Raw genomic sequence first — 17102 nt, 5'->3', positions numbered from 1 at the left:
GACATCAATGTAAAATTATGGATATGTTCTAGTAGATTCTTTTGTTCAAACTGTAGGTGGGCATTTAGATTCATTTTACAACATTTGTTAAAATAGGCAATTTCATATTCAGTGTGTAATATTAATTTGTAATTCTTAGTTAATTATTATTTCCAAATCTGTCATGAACATGCATTTTTCTTCAACTAGGTATTGTTTCTTTTGCATTCTCTTCTCTTATGATGATAAATATAAGAGCATATTAATGATTATTGCAAATTTCTAAAATAAGCCCCAGATATTTGACGAGAGCCTTTTATAATTTAAACTCATTGATTTTGGAGCGTTAGCATTTATTATACCATTTAAGAGTTAAATATCTCTATAAATAGCGTAGAATAAATTCAGAACTTGATTAGTGTAATTTTCATCTTGTGTTTTATATCCTGGGGCATATCTTTTGAGAATTAGTGAAACATGTCTGGTAGAACTAACAAATACTATCCAATGATGGTAATGAGTCACTGGGATAAAGCTAAAAGGTTTACTTATTTATTTAGCTCTCCTGTTTTACTAGAATTTCTTATGAAGTAATAAAGAATTAGAAAATAGAAATCATGTATATATGATTTGGCCATATATATGTGAAACTTAAGACTTGTGGATTAAAACCTAATCAAGTATAAATTAATGTAAAATAAATGCAGTATAAAAGTACTGATGAGCCCTAACCGGTTTGGCTCAGTGGATAGAGCGTCGGCCTGCGAACTGAAGGGTCCCAGGTTCGATTCTGGTCAAGGGCATGTACCTTGGTTGCGGGCACATCCCCGGTAGGAGATGTGCAGGAAGCAGCTGATCGATGTTTCTCTCTCATTGATGTTTCTAACTCTCTATCCTTCTCCCTTCCTCTCTGTAAAAAAGCAATAAAATATTTTTTAAAAAGTTATTAGAAATAGTAACATTTAAAAAAAAAAAGTACTGATGAGATGCCAAGAAGAAGGGTCAGTGTAATGTGGGTTAATTGAGAGGAACCTTCCTTAGAGGATGGTTGGTATATTCTTATCTCTTGGCCCTTCATAGTAGCTTAATGATAAACAAAATATTTTTTTTAAAAACTGTGTGCTTCTTCTAACTTTACTAGGGAGGAATAAAGGAGTCTAACAAAATTATATGTTTCTTAAAGGTTTCTTAACTATTTTTATTTTTCCTGTTATTGCTAGTTATGAACTGGCAGGTAATGCCCAAATTATCCCTTTATGTATAGCTAAAGATCTGTGAAAAATTTAATTGCATTTTCCTGTCTTCTCCCCATTCTCCCTCCCAAGAAACACTGGATACTTTGGAAAAGTGGGTTACTGAAATCTTCTCTCAGATACCAAACAAGTAAGACATTTATTCTCATAAATCATATACCTTTATAGTTAAAGAGACCATATCTTTTTATATGAGTTCCAAAGGTTTTTTGTTTTTCTTTGTGTTGTTTTATTTTTCTTTTTGTTTGTTTTTTAAAGAGGTCATTAAGAACTATAAGTGGTTTAGTAAGATTGCCCAGCTTTTGAGTCGGAATGGGAAAAATAAGATGAAAATCTAAATCTCCATAGTTTCTGTAGTTCATAATTTATAAACTTAAGGTAAGCAGTAATTCTGAAGAATTTAAATCTGTTTTTACATTTATTTAGAGCTTTTCTGTTATGGTGGAAAGTGTTATATGAAAGTGAGTATTTTATGAGAGGCAGGTTGAATATATATATTTGTATCCCCTGCCTCAGAACAAATTATCTTTCGAAAGTTTTTTTGTTTTGTTTATTAATCTTCATCTGAGGATATTTTTCCCATTGATTTTTTAGAGAAAGTGGAAGGAGAGGTGGAATTGATGTTAGAGAGACTCCTGCATGTGCCCCGACTAGGCCCAGAGATAGAACCTGCAACCCATGTGCATGCCCTTGACCCAGAATCAAACCCGTGACCCTGCCAAAACCGGTTTGGCTCAGTGGATAGAGCGTCGGCCTGCGGACTGAAAGGTCCCGGGTTTGATTCCGGTCAAGGGCATGTACCTGGGTTGTGGGCACATCCCCAGTGGGAGATGTGCAGGAGGCAGCTGGTCGATGTTTCTCTCCCATCGATTTTTCTAACTATCTATCTCTCTCCCTTCCTCTCTGTAAAAAATCAATAAAATATATTTAAAAAAAACAAAAAAGAAAACCCGTGACCCTTCAGTGCACGGTCTGACTCTAACCACTTAACCCCACCGGCCAGGGCCTGAAAGTTGTTTTTTTAAGTCAGTTGTTTGGAACTTGGAATGCTTTTCCCCATAAAAGAAATAATCTTGTAGATGATTGATTTTCCATCATACTGTCTGAAAAGTCGGTTTCATATAGTTGAACCAATTTTTTTTATTAGAAATTGTATGTAGGGTTCCAGTTCAGAAAGCTGTTTTTTGTGCACCTAAATTCATCAAATAATAAAAACATTTGAAACTTTATTGTTACATTTTTGTGTTATAAGGAATACAAATAAAACTTTAATTCTGAAGCAATTAAGTCTTTCTTCCCACTCCTAACGGTTTGCATTTTTATAAAATAAATAACATCAGTTTTTTTCTTACATCAGGTGAATAAGCATGACTTTTTCCATTTCTTCATTTGAAGACATGATTTATTGTAAACTTACAAAAGAAAAATTTGCTTTAAAAATGTTAGAATAAGCCCTAACCGGTTTGGCTCAGTGGATAGAGCGTCAGCCTTCAGACTCAAGGGTCCCAGGTTCGATTCCCAGTCAAGGGCATGTACCTTGGTTGCAGGCACATCCCCAGTGGGGAGTGTGCAGAAGGCAACTGATCGATGTTTCTCTCTCATCGATGTTTCTAACTCTCTATCCCTCTCCCTTCCTCTCTGTAAAAAATCAATAAAATATATTTTTTAAAAAATGTTAGAATAATTTATAATAACAACTATTTGTTTTATTATTTTGGCTTTATGTTAATTTCCATTGGTAATTAGCAGTACTTTTTATGTACAGAAAGATAATGAAAGCCATGCCAAAGTTGCAAGTTTTTGTTTTGTTTGTTTTGATAAGAAAATCGCTGAGTTATGGAAATGTCAAGTGGCAGTTTGAAACATGTTTCACTGTGAAACTTTACTAATAAAAATCAGAGGTATAATTGAATTAGAGGTATTCATTAGATCCTATCAATTCCTGATAAGCATTTTAAAAAATTTTCTTAGTATTCACTAACTTTGGTTTCTTAATCATAAAGATTAAAATTTTTTCTAGATATTTGAAATTATTCATATTGACCATTATTAGTTACAATATCTTCAGCCAGATAGGAAGCTTCTAGAAGGGGAGTCAAGTCTTTTAAATACCAAAGTACCTAATATAGTGCTTTATACTTAATCACGTCATTTATGTTTGTTGAATTTAAAAAATTATATCTAAGTTTTCTTTCTTAAACGGCTTTGTATAGGAGGATAACTGAAGTTGAATATGTCGAGAGAGGCAATAAATATTGGGAGGGGAGGTCCCTTTAATTTATTGTTTTATTGTGAGTTTTAAAGATATTTTCGTCATTTGGACAGAGGTTAAGAACAGGTTGTATAATTCAAGATTTGTGGCTTTATTGCCATCTATTCACTTAGGCCTAGAATGCTTTTCAGCCAGTAATATGTAGAATGGATTGTAAATAACTTATCAGTTAGGCATCCCTAAAGATACTGCTTTAAAGGCTTTTGCCAATTAAATTTTAATGCATTTGTTTTATTTTCAGTGGGTTACCCAAACCAAACTTTGGCCATTTAACGGATCCATTTGACACACCAGCATTTAACAAACTTTATAGAGGTTTGTGAATCAAGATTTTTGAAATAACTTTAGTACATTCTCTAAAACTTAATGGAGGCTGCCAATTTTCTTTGAAAATGAAAACACAACGGAAAGTACAGCTAGGTTGGAAAGGGAGTAGGTGGACAGTGGAGATCCAGTTAGCCACTAATGCACAGCAGATTGGCCTGCTGCTACTTAAATTGGTCTGTTTCATGCTTTCTCCCTTTTTCCCCTTGTTCCCTTATGTCCTTTGTTTGTTTCTTTCCTATTTCATTTTATCTATTTTCCGCTCTCTTTTTGCGTTTAAAAAGAAAGAAACAGAGGAGGGGAAAACATTTTGGAAATTATTTTCTTGTATCTTTATTATAAAAAACCATTTTTGTTTACTGAAGAAAAATTTGTAAATAGGAGGGAAAATCACCCCTAAATCTTACCATACAGACAAGTCATTTTGTCAAATTTCCTTTTGAGTTTCTCTAGGAATATTTTCTTAATGTAGTTGAGATTGTAAAGTATATACACCTCTATTTCTTGCTTTTTCATTTAATATTACATTTGTAATAACTGGCCAATAAACCATCACATATACTATAATTTACGTAGCAATTTGCTATATAACAAATATTGGAGAAACATTTAAAATTCACCATTTCTCTTTCTTTGCTCTTTTTATTATGGCAGGTTTTTTTCTTTCTCCTAGTTACCTAAACATTCCTCTCTCTTTCACCCACTGCCAGTCTCTTCCCTCTTCCTTTCCTCTGATAAGTGACTGTTTTGTCACACCCTTTGTCTGCTGTTGGTGCCATATCTAAGCTGACTTATATTTGGTACTATTCTTTCTGGCTTTAGATTTTCTCTTCATAGAATCATAAAATAATAGCACTGGAAAAAATTTTAGAGTTACTGCAGCCTAATCCCCTCACCTACCATAAAAAAACAGATCCAAAAAGATTTAAATTCAAATGATTTTCTCGAGATTAAATAAACATGTATAACAAGATAGTGGTAGGGCTGGATTTCAACCATGGGTCTCCTGACTCCCTAGTCCTGTATCCTTTCTTGCAAAAAAGAATCCATCCTTAGGAGCATTTGATGTTTTGATCTTTTATCCATGTCTACTCTACCTGTGAAACCAAATTGAAAAGAAAGTTCCAAAAATTGCATTATTCAAATTGGAAAATTGGCAACTTGAAATAATAATTGTATTGTATTTAACCTTACCCTGTTTATTGTTTTATTGTGAGTTTTAAAGATAATTGTATTGTATTTAACCTTACCCTGGTTAGGTTATTTATTGAATTTAAAAAATTTTGTGTAACATAGTCAAAGTTATGGAGAAAGTCTTATATTTGTTCTTCAAATATTTTTTAGTTGTTCCAATTAGAAAAATTCATGCTCTGACCATCACGTGGGCACTTCCCCCTCAACAGCAACATTACAGGTAAGAGTCAAGAGAAAATTTACTCCCATTAATTACTGAGTGACAGTCATATTTTTTAAAGCATATTAAATGGTTTAACTTTGGGAATTCTGGATTTATAAACACTAAATTTGTCAAGCCTTGCTATATATTTTAATGTCTTCTTGGGTATAAAAAATAGAATTATCTTGTAACTGGTTGCCTTTCCTGAGTCATTGAAATTAAGTAGCTTAGTGTGAATACTAACTTTTGTAATTATTTTCTTTAGTACTTTGAGTACAAAATATATTTGCTTTATGTATTTGCCAATTGGGACCATTTAGTTTGAACTTGTCAAAAATATAGTTAAATAATTTTGAGCCTAGAATATGACTACGGCATAAATATCAAGGACTTAGTCTAACTATGAGTTGGGAATGAGTTGGGGCAGATTTATGTAAATTAGGAAAACATTTCAGCTTATTTATATAGTTAACTTATTTGAACAATATAGCATGGGTCAAGACATTCTTTAAAAATAAAGATCAGTCAATGCCTATAAATACTTTTCTAATTAGAAACAAATGCTAATAAACTGATAAAAATTTAACCTATTTTGAAAAACTATTACCAATAAAACAAAACTATGAGGACATGCCAATAAGCAGAAGGAAAGAAACTGATGTGCATTGCCTAAGTGCAGTAAAAATTGATTTTTTAAAAATGTATGTATTAGAACATTCAAAAGGATAATATACAAAAAGTATACATTGATTGTATAGATATGTTAGTGACCCCAAAAGTGTTAACATTATTACATGCATATTTAAAAGTTTATTTGTTTTGAATTTTTACTATGAAAATAATGCATGCTTATAAAATATTAAAATAGGACAAAGGATATTAAATAAAAAGTAAAGCTCTGCTTTCTCCTTTTCTTGGTCTCTGTCCTCAAATATAGGCCCATTATCAATAGTTTTATATTGTTCAGACATTAAAATAATGAATATAAAACACTTCTTATTTCCTATTTTCTCTCTTTTTTTTAATCTTTATTGTTGTTTTTTTTTTTTTAATATATTTTATTGATTTTTTACAGAGAGGAAAGGAGAGAGATAAAGAGTTAGAAATATCGATGAGAGAGAAACATCGATTAGCTGCCTCCTGCACACCTCCTACTGGGGATGTGCCCGCAACCCAGGTACATGCCCTTGACCGGAATCGAACCCGGGACCCTTCAGTCCGCAGGCCGACGCTCTATCCACTGAGCCAAACCGGTGTCGGCTTAATCTTTATTGTTGAAAGTATTACAGATGTCCCTCTCCCCCCCCCCCCATTGTCCCCTTCTAGCTCATACCCATCCCCCACCCCAGGCCTTTACCACACTATTGTCTTTGTTAATGGGTTATGCATATATACATACATGTTCTTTGGTTAAATTCTTCCCACCCCCGGCCCCTGCCTTCCCTCTGAGATTTGACAGTCTGCTCCATGTTTCTATGTCTCTGGATCTATTTCATTCATCAGTTTATTTTGTTCTTTAGGTTCCACATATGAGTGAGATCACATTTTCTACTTTCTTATTTTTTTAAGAAATATTTTTATTGATTTCAGAGAAGAAGGGAGAGGGAGAAATAGAAACATCAATGATGAGAGAGAATCATTTATCGGCTGCCTCCTGCATGCCCCACACTGGGGATGAAGCCCACAACCTGGGCATATACACTGGTGGGGAATTGGAACTGTGACCTTTGGGTGCATAGGTTGATGCTCAATGCTGAGCCACGCTGGCCAGTCACATTTTCTATTTTTTGATTAACAAAACCTGTTCACCGTCTGACTGATTATTAAAGTGATTCATTGTAGAACTCTTGAAAAGTAGAAAAAAGTCATCCATGATTCTGTTTTCCAAAGACCATCAACATTGCAGTATGTTTCCTTCTAGTTTTTATTTTTTGAGTTATTTTGCATTTCCAACTACGTGAGTTCCCAGTAAATGAGCTTTTTTTGGGAGCCCCTTTTTCACAAAAGTCAAGTGTTTATCCCTCCAGAGTTACCAAATACAGTACAGTTAGCTTTGTTCAGATGTGAATGTGTAATCAGCTAGGTTCATTCTTTAACTGATTTGCTCCCCTCCATCAGTCTCACCATAGATATAGTTCAAATTCAGACTTTAAACAGTATTGTGTTGGTTTTGGGGTTTGCTTAACATAGTTGAAATCATATTATATTTTGACTTTTAAAGTTTACTGAATATAATTCTGTGAAGTAACTTTAAGATTTAAGAATGTTAAATTTCCTAACCCAGTATATTTTTCTGTATTTTGTTTTGGTAGAAATATATTTCTGAAATTATAGTAGAATCCAGTGGGAAAACACAATATGAATAACATAATATATAACTACTCAGATTATTAAAGAATATCCTATATAATAAAAGCCTAATATACGAAGTGTCCTGTCGGCCGTTCAACCAATTAGCATAGTAATATGCTAATGTTATGCTAAGGTTGCTCAACTGCTCGCTATGATGTGCACTGACCACCAGGGGGGCAGGCGCTCCAACTGGTAGGTTAGCTTGCTGCTGGGATCTGGCTAATCAGGACCCAGTGAAATGGGCTAGACATGCCCTGGAGCCCTCCTGCAACCCCTTCCCGCTGGCCAACCTCCCGTGTCCCTCCCGGCCCCAATTGTGCACCAGTGGAGTCCCTTGGCCTGGCTTGTGCCCTCTCGCAATCCAGGACCCCTCGGGGGATGTCTGAGAGCCGGTTTCGGCCCGATACTGCAGGCCAGGCTGAGGGGACCCCACTGGGGCACGAGTTCGTGCAACGGGCCTCTAGTTATTATATAATAAAAGCATTTTCATGAAAACCCCATGAGAAAGCAGTTAGACAAATGAAGAGGAAAAGAAAAATATAGAGAGGCTAAGCTTCCTGCTCAAGAGCATTTAAAGGAAAAACTAAAACTATAACTTGGGTTTTCTGACCCTTAAAGCAACACATTTCAGTTAACTGAAGAGCATGATGGAATACTGAAAGCTTTTACAGATGCAGAATGATTCATATTGCATTAGGTTCTAAAATGATAAAAAATCTGTAATCCACTTTGAGTGAAACAAAAATGAAAGATTTTGTTATGAAGAGAAATAAGTTTGGTGTCCAAGAGGAAAAGTAGTAGTCTTAAATTTTGTAATGATTATACTCATTCAGTAATTTCAGGTGAAGTTCAGTTTTACCATGTTTTATATTCTTATCCTGCTACTATCAAATTAATTATATTTTCATGTGTAGTGGAATTTATGTGAGAATAAGTTTATAATCATATTCTCAAATATTGTAGTCTCAGAGTATGGTTTTCTGGTGTATTAATACCTTATTTTAAAAATTTTCTAACCTTAATATTTTTTTTTAAAGGGTAAAGCCACTTCATTATATTTCTTGGCTGGTTGGACATGAAGGCAAAGGCAGCATTCTTTCTTACCTTAGAAAAAAGCAAGTATTCAATTAATGAATTATAGCAATCTCTGAAAAATAGTAAACAATAAGTGTTAATATAACCCATTCTTTTCTCTTTTTGCTTTATCAGCCAGGAAGCCTAGAATCAAATCTAATGCTTAATTATAGTCACTTTAATAACTATTTTTTTATTTAGTTAAAATGTGTTTTTATTGACTTATTAGAGAGAGAGGAAGGGAGAGGGAGAGAGAGAAAGAGAAACAATGATGTGAGAGAGTAAAATCGAGCAGTTGCCTCTCGCACGCACTTCAACTAGGGATTGAGCCTGCAATCTGGGTACGTGCCCTGACTGGGAATCGAACCAGTGACCTTTAGGTTCATGGACAACGCTCAACCAACTGAACCACATCATCCAGGGCTAACCTAGATTATTTTTATGGCTGTATTATATTTGTGTATTTCCTTGGAAGTCCCCTTTTAGTCCATGTTGGAAGTAGTTGTACACAAAAATTAAAAAATCATAAAGTAATAGATTACAGAATTGCATCAAAAGTTAGCTCTAACCAAGAATTTAGATTTGAAGGAAGTCAATTATTTAAATGTTGAGGATCGCTTCGCTGGTTTGGCTCAGCGAAAAGAGCATCGGCTTGTGGACCAAAGGGTCCTGGGTTCGAATGTGGTCAAGAGCACGAACCTTAGTTGCAGGCACCTCCCCAGCCCGGGCCCTAGTCGGGGCTTGTGCAGAAGGCAACCAATCGATGTGTTTCTCTCACATTGAGGTTTCTCTCTGTCTTTCTCTCTCTCTTCTACTCTCTAAAAATCAATGGAAAAATATCCTCGGGTGAGGATTAACAATGAATGAATGAATGAATGCATGCATGCATGCATGCTGAGGATCTCTAAGCTTTCACAACCCAAAAGGTAGACTAATGAGAACTTCTTTGGGCGATAAATCACAAAAGTATGTGGGACCGTGAACAGTATACTAGTATGCAGAATGTTTCCTAATGCATTTAGGCATGTGTTTAAATTGTCTAATAAAATAGTAGAAATATTGCTTTAGCATCAGGACAAATACATTAAAGTAATTCCTTGTTTGACTTTTTTATACACTAATTCAAGAATGGAAAGGTACATGATAAATTTAAATAAGTACTTTAAAACATTAGTGTGTACTAGAACATTCAAAGAAAGCTGAGAGGGCAGGGTTATTATAAAATAGTTAGTGATATTAGGTACATATATGCCTTGCACAGTAAATGTAAAATGCTTTGAAACGTGCATAACCTTTCTACCTTACTAATTTTATTAGAATTTCCCACTCTCTTCTGGCTTTCTCCCTCCTTACTTTAGATTCTTAATATTTTGCTTTATCTTCAACGAAAATTACTATTGCTTCATAAAACTGTTAATGTTTTACTATTTTGTAATATATATTAGTGTTTCTATTAAACAAGACTATCATTTCCTGTTGTGATTCCCGAATGTACTGCAATTCCTTGGGAGGTTTTGTGCTTTTAAAATTAGTGCTTTTAAACTTACTGTTGGAAAGCATGTTTGCATCAAAGGCTGAACTTCCCCAAATTTTACAAAGAAAGCTGACCTATTTTGTGAATTTGATGTATTTGCAGACTATCAGTCCCAATATATTGATTGGATTAATTTTTCCTGACTGTAGGTGCTGGGCTCTTGCACTCTTTGGTGGAAATGGTGAGACAGGATTTGAGCAAAATTCTACTTACTCAGTGTTCAGCATTTCTATTACATTGACTGATGAGGGTTATGAACATTTCTATGAGGTAAATAATTAAAATGGAGGGTTTTAAAAAAATATAGATATCACTTTATGCAAAAATATAATGAGATGTTTTGTTTTTAGGTGGCTCATACTGTTTTCCAGTATTTAAAAATGCTGCAGAAGTTAGGCCCAGAAAAAAGGTAATACATACTTATTAGAATTAGGCCAGGAGTTAATCCTAGTATGTTTTAGCCTTTAGGCTGCCAATAGACATGTTTTAGTCCTGCTTTGATCATTTTCCAGGCATTTCCTACTTAATTTCCTATATTGGCTCCATAGTCTTATTCTCTACATGTAAATGGCCAGTCTGCTTATTTTTATGCTTCTTTTTTCTTGTTGATGATTCTAATGAGAAATTTTAATATGTCTTATAAGTGTAATTTTTTTCCTTCATAGAATTTTTGAAGAGATTCAGAAAATTGAGGACAATGAGTTCCATTACCAAGAGCAGGTACTGGAAGTCAAATTCTTTTTGAAAGTTTTCTATGACCAAGTTGAAACTAGTGTGGATATTGTTCCTCTTTTTGGAAGTGTCACTGGAGTTCTAATTTTGCCTCTCTCTGTCATGTGAGTCTCAAGATGGCCTTGAGTCTATCTGAAAGTTAACTCTGTGTTTTTGAGTATTTATACTGAGTAAGAGTGAAGGATTAGGCAGATTGACACAAATCATATTGTGTGGTAATCTATGTAGGCATCCATCTGTCTATCTCTTTGATAAACATTCATGGAAAGCTTGGTATCAGACTTAATATTTGGGGGATTCAAATATTGTAAAGACATTCTACAAGATAATGAGTAGTAATAACCATATGTAATGTTAGAAACAGTGCACTCTAGGATTTCTGGGCAAGGAGAGCATTTGTCTTGATTGGAATATGACTAGGGAAGGTTTCATGGATATGATAAATTTGAATTGAGTTCAGTATTAAAAAATGCTTAAGGTTTGGCCCTGGTTGGGTAGCTCAATTGGTTAGAGCGCCGTTCCATACGTGGGTTTGATCCTCGGTCAGTGCACATACAAGAAAGGATCAACCAATGAATGCATGAATGGGTAGAGCAGCGAATTGATGCTATTCTCTCTCTTGCCCTCCCTCCATCCCTCTCTCTCCCCCTCTCCGTCTTCCTTTCTCTCTCTAAAATCAATCAAATTTTTTTTTTAAATGGATAAGGTTTGGATGCATTCTAAGCAATAGGAAGCACATCAGTGGAGAACTCTGGGATAATGTGAAAAAGTGAATGATCCTATGTGTCTGTGGTACAGGGTATATGAAAGAAAGGTATTATGTAAGGTCTGAAAGGTAAGGATTTTAGGGCAGGATTTTTTAAAAAAACCCTTTTGTGCCTTGGATTCCCTTTACATCCCTCCTCAGAATAATAGTTCATCCCTCCAACTTTTTAAACTCTCAGAAAAAGCAGTCCAGTGATCACTGGTATATCCCTTACCTGGCTTCACCAATTGCTAATATTTTACCATATTTTATTTTTTTCTCATTCTCTCTCTCTCTCTATATATATATGTATGTGTGGGTATATGTGCATTTTTTTCCTCAAAACATTTGAGATTTAATTATAGATATCACTGTACTTTACCCCTACATTTTTTTAAATTAAATCTTTATTGTTCAGATTATTACAGTTGTTCCTCTTTTTCCCCCCATAGCTCCCCTCCACCCAGTTCCCACCCCACCCTCTGCCCTTGCCCCCACCCCACTGTCTTCATCCATAGATGTACGATTTTTGTCCAGTCTCTTCCCGCACCCCCCACATTCCTCCCCCCCCCGCCCGAGAATAATCAGTCCACTCCCTTTCTATGCCCCTGATTCTATATATTCACCAGTTCATTCTGTACATCAGATTACTTATTCACTTGATTTTTAGATTCACTTGTTGATAGATGTGTATTTGTTGTTCATAATTTGTATCTTTACCTTTTTCTTCTTCTTCCTCTTCTTAAAGAATACCTTTCAGCATTTCATATAATACTGGTTTGGTGGTGATGAACTCCTTTAGCTTTTTCTTATCTGTGAAGCTCTTTATCTGACCTTCAATTCTGAATGATAGCTTTGCTGGGTAAAGTAATCTTGGTTGTAGGTTCTTGGTATTCATCGCTTTGAATATTTCTTGCCACTCCCTTCTGGCCTGCAAAGTTTCTGTTGAGAAATCAGCTGACAGTCGTATGGGAACTCCCTTGTAGGTAACTGACTGTTTTTCTCTTGCTGCTTTAAAATTCTCTCTTTGTCTTTTGCTCTTGGCATTTTAATGATGATGTGTCTTGGTGTGGTCCTCTTTGGATTCCTTTTGTTTGGGGTTCTCTGCACTTTCTGGACTTGTAAGTCTATTTCTTTCAGGTAAGGGAAGTTTTCTGTCATTATTTCTTCAAATAGGTTTCAAATATCTTGCTCTCTCTCTTCTTCTGGCACTCCCATAATTCGGATGTTGGTACGTTTGAAGTTTTCCCAGAGGCTCCTTACACTATCTTTATATTTTTGGATTCTTTTTTCTTCTTGTTTTTCCGGTTGGGTGTTTTTTGCTTCTTCGTGTTTCAAATCTTTGACTTGATTCTTGCGATTCTCCAGTCTGCTGTTGGAACTCTGTATAATATTCTTTATTTCAGTCAGTGTATGCTTAATTTCTAGTTGGTCCTTTTTCATAACCTCGAGGGTCTCACTAGATTTCTTGAGGGTCTCACTAAATTTATTGGTGGTTTCTAGAAAATTCTTGAAAAACCTTATGTGTGGTTTTGAACTCTATATCGAGTAGTTTGCTTTCCTCCATTTCTGTCATTTGTGACCTGTTTCTTTGTCTCCACATTTTTTAAAAAAATATATTTTATTGATTTTTTACAGAGAGGAAGGGAGAGGAAGAGGAATAGAGAGTTAGAAACATCGATGAGAGAGAAACATCGATTCAGCTGCCTCTTACACACCCCCTACTGGGAATGTGCCCGCAACCGGGGTACATGCCCTTGACCGGAATCGAACCTGGGACCCTTCAGTCCGCAGGCCGATGCTCTATCCACTGAGCCAAACCGGTTTTGGTGGATTTCTATATTAATTTGGTTCATGGTTACAAATAGCTTTTAGGTGATAGTGATGCACTGATAAAATGAAGATCCTGTCTTTAGGGACCTCACTGCATTGTGGGGCACTTGACATATAAGCAACCCATATTGTGGTTTTACAGTTCAGTCTCGTGATTGTTCTCATGAAGAGGCTGTGACATCATTAGAGCCTGGTGTGTGGGAGGCTTCAGGAAAGGGCTTTGGTGGTGTGTTAAGCTCCTTTAAGGTAGTAGGCTCTGGTTATATATCATTTTGGAATTCTAACTATCCGTTTCTTAAGCTGCGTTTATGTTTGGTTCTATCAGTTCAGAAGCTTTGTTGTACCTTTTTTTAAAAGGAGAAATAAGTATTTGTGGCAAATTAAGAATAATAATGGGGAGTTTCTGGTGTGAAATAATTTTACCTCTTTTCAGACAGATCCAGTTGAGTATGTGGAAAACATGTGCGAAAACATGCAGCTATACCCTCTGCAGGACTTTCTCACTGGAGATCAGCTTCTTTTTGAATACAAGCCAGAAGTAAGGAGGTTTCCATTTCTAACACTTAACATTTAGAGAAAGAAGGGTGAGAAAGTGCAGAAAAGTGCTTAAGAACCGTGGGAATGGAGAAAGCTTAATTGTATTTAGTCGTGTCTTGGTTGTTTAAATCAAAGAAATATCAGTAGTTTTGTGGATAATTTTCCATGATTCTTGTATATGATTATGTTTTAATAGGAGAAAATCAAGTCCTTTTCTTAGGTACTATTTTCACCATTTTTCAAGTATTGAAACATCTACTTAAATAGTTAAAGTGATTCCTAAAAATTATGTGCTTTGGTTGCTAAGCATACTTAGAGTTGTTTAGCTGACCCTTTAATTCAGTTGGAGACACTATACAACTAAATTTTAATTATTTTGAAAATATTTACAAGGAAAATAGATTCACTGAATTCAGAATATATATGATTTATAGGTAACTTCACATACACATAAATAGTTGGTCAGGAACTGTCCTCCACTGTTCCTGGGAAACAATTAATTTTGTTTCTTATAGAGTAACAGTTCTCACACGGGTGATTTTGCCCCAGGGGACATTTGTCCATATCTGGAAACATTTCAGTTGTCATACTGGGGTTGCTCTTGGCATCTAGTGGATAGAAGCCAGAGATATGGCTAAATATCCTACATAAAGACAGCACGCCACAACAAAAAAATATCTGGTCCAAAATGTTAATAATGCCAAGCTTGAGAAACTTTGATGTAAGGTAAAACATAACTACTCATTTTAAAAAGGGTAGGGAAAGGGAGAGGAAGAAGCAGCAACCATACCTTCTCGTCATTTCCCCAGAATGGTTGTGCCCAACAGTCCAAGTGCTTTTTTCTGAACTACCATTTGTCATTTTTTTCCTTAAAGAAATATTTAAATGGTAGTTAGCATTTCAAAACTAACCTAACCCATAAAATCTTGTTTTAGTCCTTGTCATAGCTTAAAGATTATTGCAGTAGGCCCTACATTGGGATTGTTTTTACTGTTTCTTGGGTGTGAGATGGCAGTTACGAGTATATAGTCTTTGGAATCATGTACAAACTTTTTGTTTCTTCTAGCTGCATTTTGTACAGATTATGTAATCTTTAACTTGAGAAAATTATCTTTAACCTCTGAAGCTATGTTATTTTCAATAAAATTGGTGTACCTTAGGATTTTTAGGATTAAATGAAATAGCATATGTTAAACATTATCTGACACATAGTAAAAACTTAGTGATAAGTTTTTTACTGGTAATACTGTTTCTACATATGATTGAATGAATACTGCTTATATAGCATTATCTAGAAACATTTTAAACAACTAATAGTCTAATGAAGTTATATAAATTAGGGTGTTCATGGACTATAGACAATTTCGTTTATGTCGAGATCTTGGGGTGTTTAACATAACATAATGTGGTTCTGCCTTTTTAACAGAGATATATAGGTTACAGTTGTTGTTAATGTGTCTCCTCCCCCATTCCCATCCCTTATTAGGTCATTGCTGAAGCCCTTAATCAGCTAGTTCCTCAAAAAGCAAATCTCGTTCTGCTGTCTGGTGCTAATGAGGGAAAATGTGACCTCAAGGAGAAATGGTTTGGGACTCAGTATAGTATGGAAGGTAAAATATTTTGAATAATTGTCCTACATAATTAAGGTGTATCTGACTAACCTGGGAATTTTTATTTCTTAATAATCTGACTGATAACCTGGCTGGAGTGGTTCAGATGGTTGGAGTATCATCCTGTGCACTGAAAGGTTGCAGGTTTGATTCCTGGTCAGGACATATACCTAGGTTTCAGATTCAATCCCTGTTCGGGGCACATATGGAAGGCAACTGATTGATGTTCTTGCTCTCTCACTTTGGTGTCTCTCCCTCTCTCTCTCTCTCCCTCCCTCCTTCCCTCCCTCCGTCTTTCTTTTTCTCCCTTTTTCTTTCTAAGCATGACCTCGAGTGAGGATTTTAAAAATAGAATAAAAACATAATAATTTGATAGTTCCTGTAGTGAAAAAGTATATGTATTTTTAGATTACTTTGAAATGAAAATTACTTACACTTCTATGCAGGAAATTATTTTCTGCTATGATTATATCTATATTTATTAGATAGTAAAAAATCCTGTTGTCTTGATAGTTAGGGGGCAGTTTTGAATATGTTTTAGAAAAGTATATCTTAAACTTCTTTCGTGTGCATGTGTATCACCTGGAGATCTTATTAAAATATAGATTCTGCCCTAACCGGTTTGGCTCAGTGGATAGAGCGTCAGCCTGCGGACTCAAGGGTCCCAGGTTCGATTTCGGTCAAGGGCATGTACCTTGGTTGCGGGCACATACCTAGTAGGGAGTGTGCAGGAGGCAACTGATTGATGTTTCTCTCTCATCGATGTTTCTAACTCTCTATCCCTCTCCCTTCCTCTCTGTAAAAAATCAATAAAATATATTTTTAAAAAATAAATAAAATAAAATATAGATTCTGATTTAATAGCTCTGGGGTGGGGCCTGAGATTCTGCAATTCTAACAAGCTCCCAGGTAATACCAGTGCAGCAGAGACCACACTGAGTAGCAAGAGTCTAGAATGCCTAGATATGTCAATCACAGGTTTCCGAAGAAAGGAGAATTAATTTGTGAAGGTCAGTTGTTGATTGGTTTGTTATTGAAAGAATTCTGAACATTGCATTGTTTATTGGATCAGTTTGTTTTTCCATTTCTACAGATGTTGAAAACTCTTGGGCTGAACTGTGGAAGAGTAATTTTGAATTAAATCCAGATCTTCATCTTCCAGCTGAAAACAAGTACATAGGTCAGTGAAATAGCTATCATTATTCATAATCCATCCATAGTCTAATAAAATGGCACCTGTATAGAACAGTATGTTTTACAAAGAACCATTAGATTCATATTTGAGTTTCCTAGTAATACTCTGGGCTGGGCATTACTGTTTTCTTACTTTTTTGAATGAGAAAACTAAAGCTCAAAAAAGCAAAGCAACTTGTCCAAGACTATTCAGTTGGCGAATGGAGGAAACAGGACTTTAACATAGATCTTGGGACTCTCTGAAGTATTTGTTTTTGCTTTATCATA

At 35.2% G+C, this 17102-nt stretch overlaps 1 protein-coding gene across 1 annotated transcript in view; it reads left to right on the top strand.

The window, feature by feature from the left end:
- The window catches only part of NRDC (nardilysin convertase), a 72630-nt gene that overhangs the window by 40110 nt on the left and 15418 nt on the right, over positions 1-17102 (top strand). The window contains exons 8-17 of the mRNA XM_070405102.1: positions 1305-1362; positions 3746-3819; positions 5173-5242; positions 8614-8691; positions 10334-10454; positions 10535-10593; positions 10850-10904; positions 13928-14032; positions 15518-15641; positions 16735-16821. Of these exons, the coding sequence (XP_070261203.1) occupies positions 1305-1362; positions 3746-3819; positions 5173-5242; positions 8614-8691; positions 10334-10454; positions 10535-10593; positions 10850-10904; positions 13928-14032; positions 15518-15641; positions 16735-16821 (831 nt within the window). The remainder of the gene's footprint in view (positions 1-1304; positions 1363-3745; positions 3820-5172; positions 5243-8613; positions 8692-10333; positions 10455-10534; positions 10594-10849; positions 10905-13927; positions 14033-15517; positions 15642-16734; positions 16822-17102) is intronic.

The sequence above is a fragment of the Myotis yumanensis genome, unplaced genomic scaffold (assembly GCF_028538775.1).
Source record: "Myotis yumanensis isolate MYYU_CA2020_CCGP unplaced genomic scaffold, mMyoYum1.0.hap1 SCAF_2, whole genome shotgun sequence".
In the NCBI taxonomy this organism is placed as follows: domain Eukaryota; kingdom Metazoa; phylum Chordata; class Mammalia; order Chiroptera; family Vespertilionidae; genus Myotis; species Myotis yumanensis.
The sequence above is the reverse complement of the archived record's forward strand: the minus strand, read 5'-3'. Positions and strand labels throughout refer to the sequence as shown.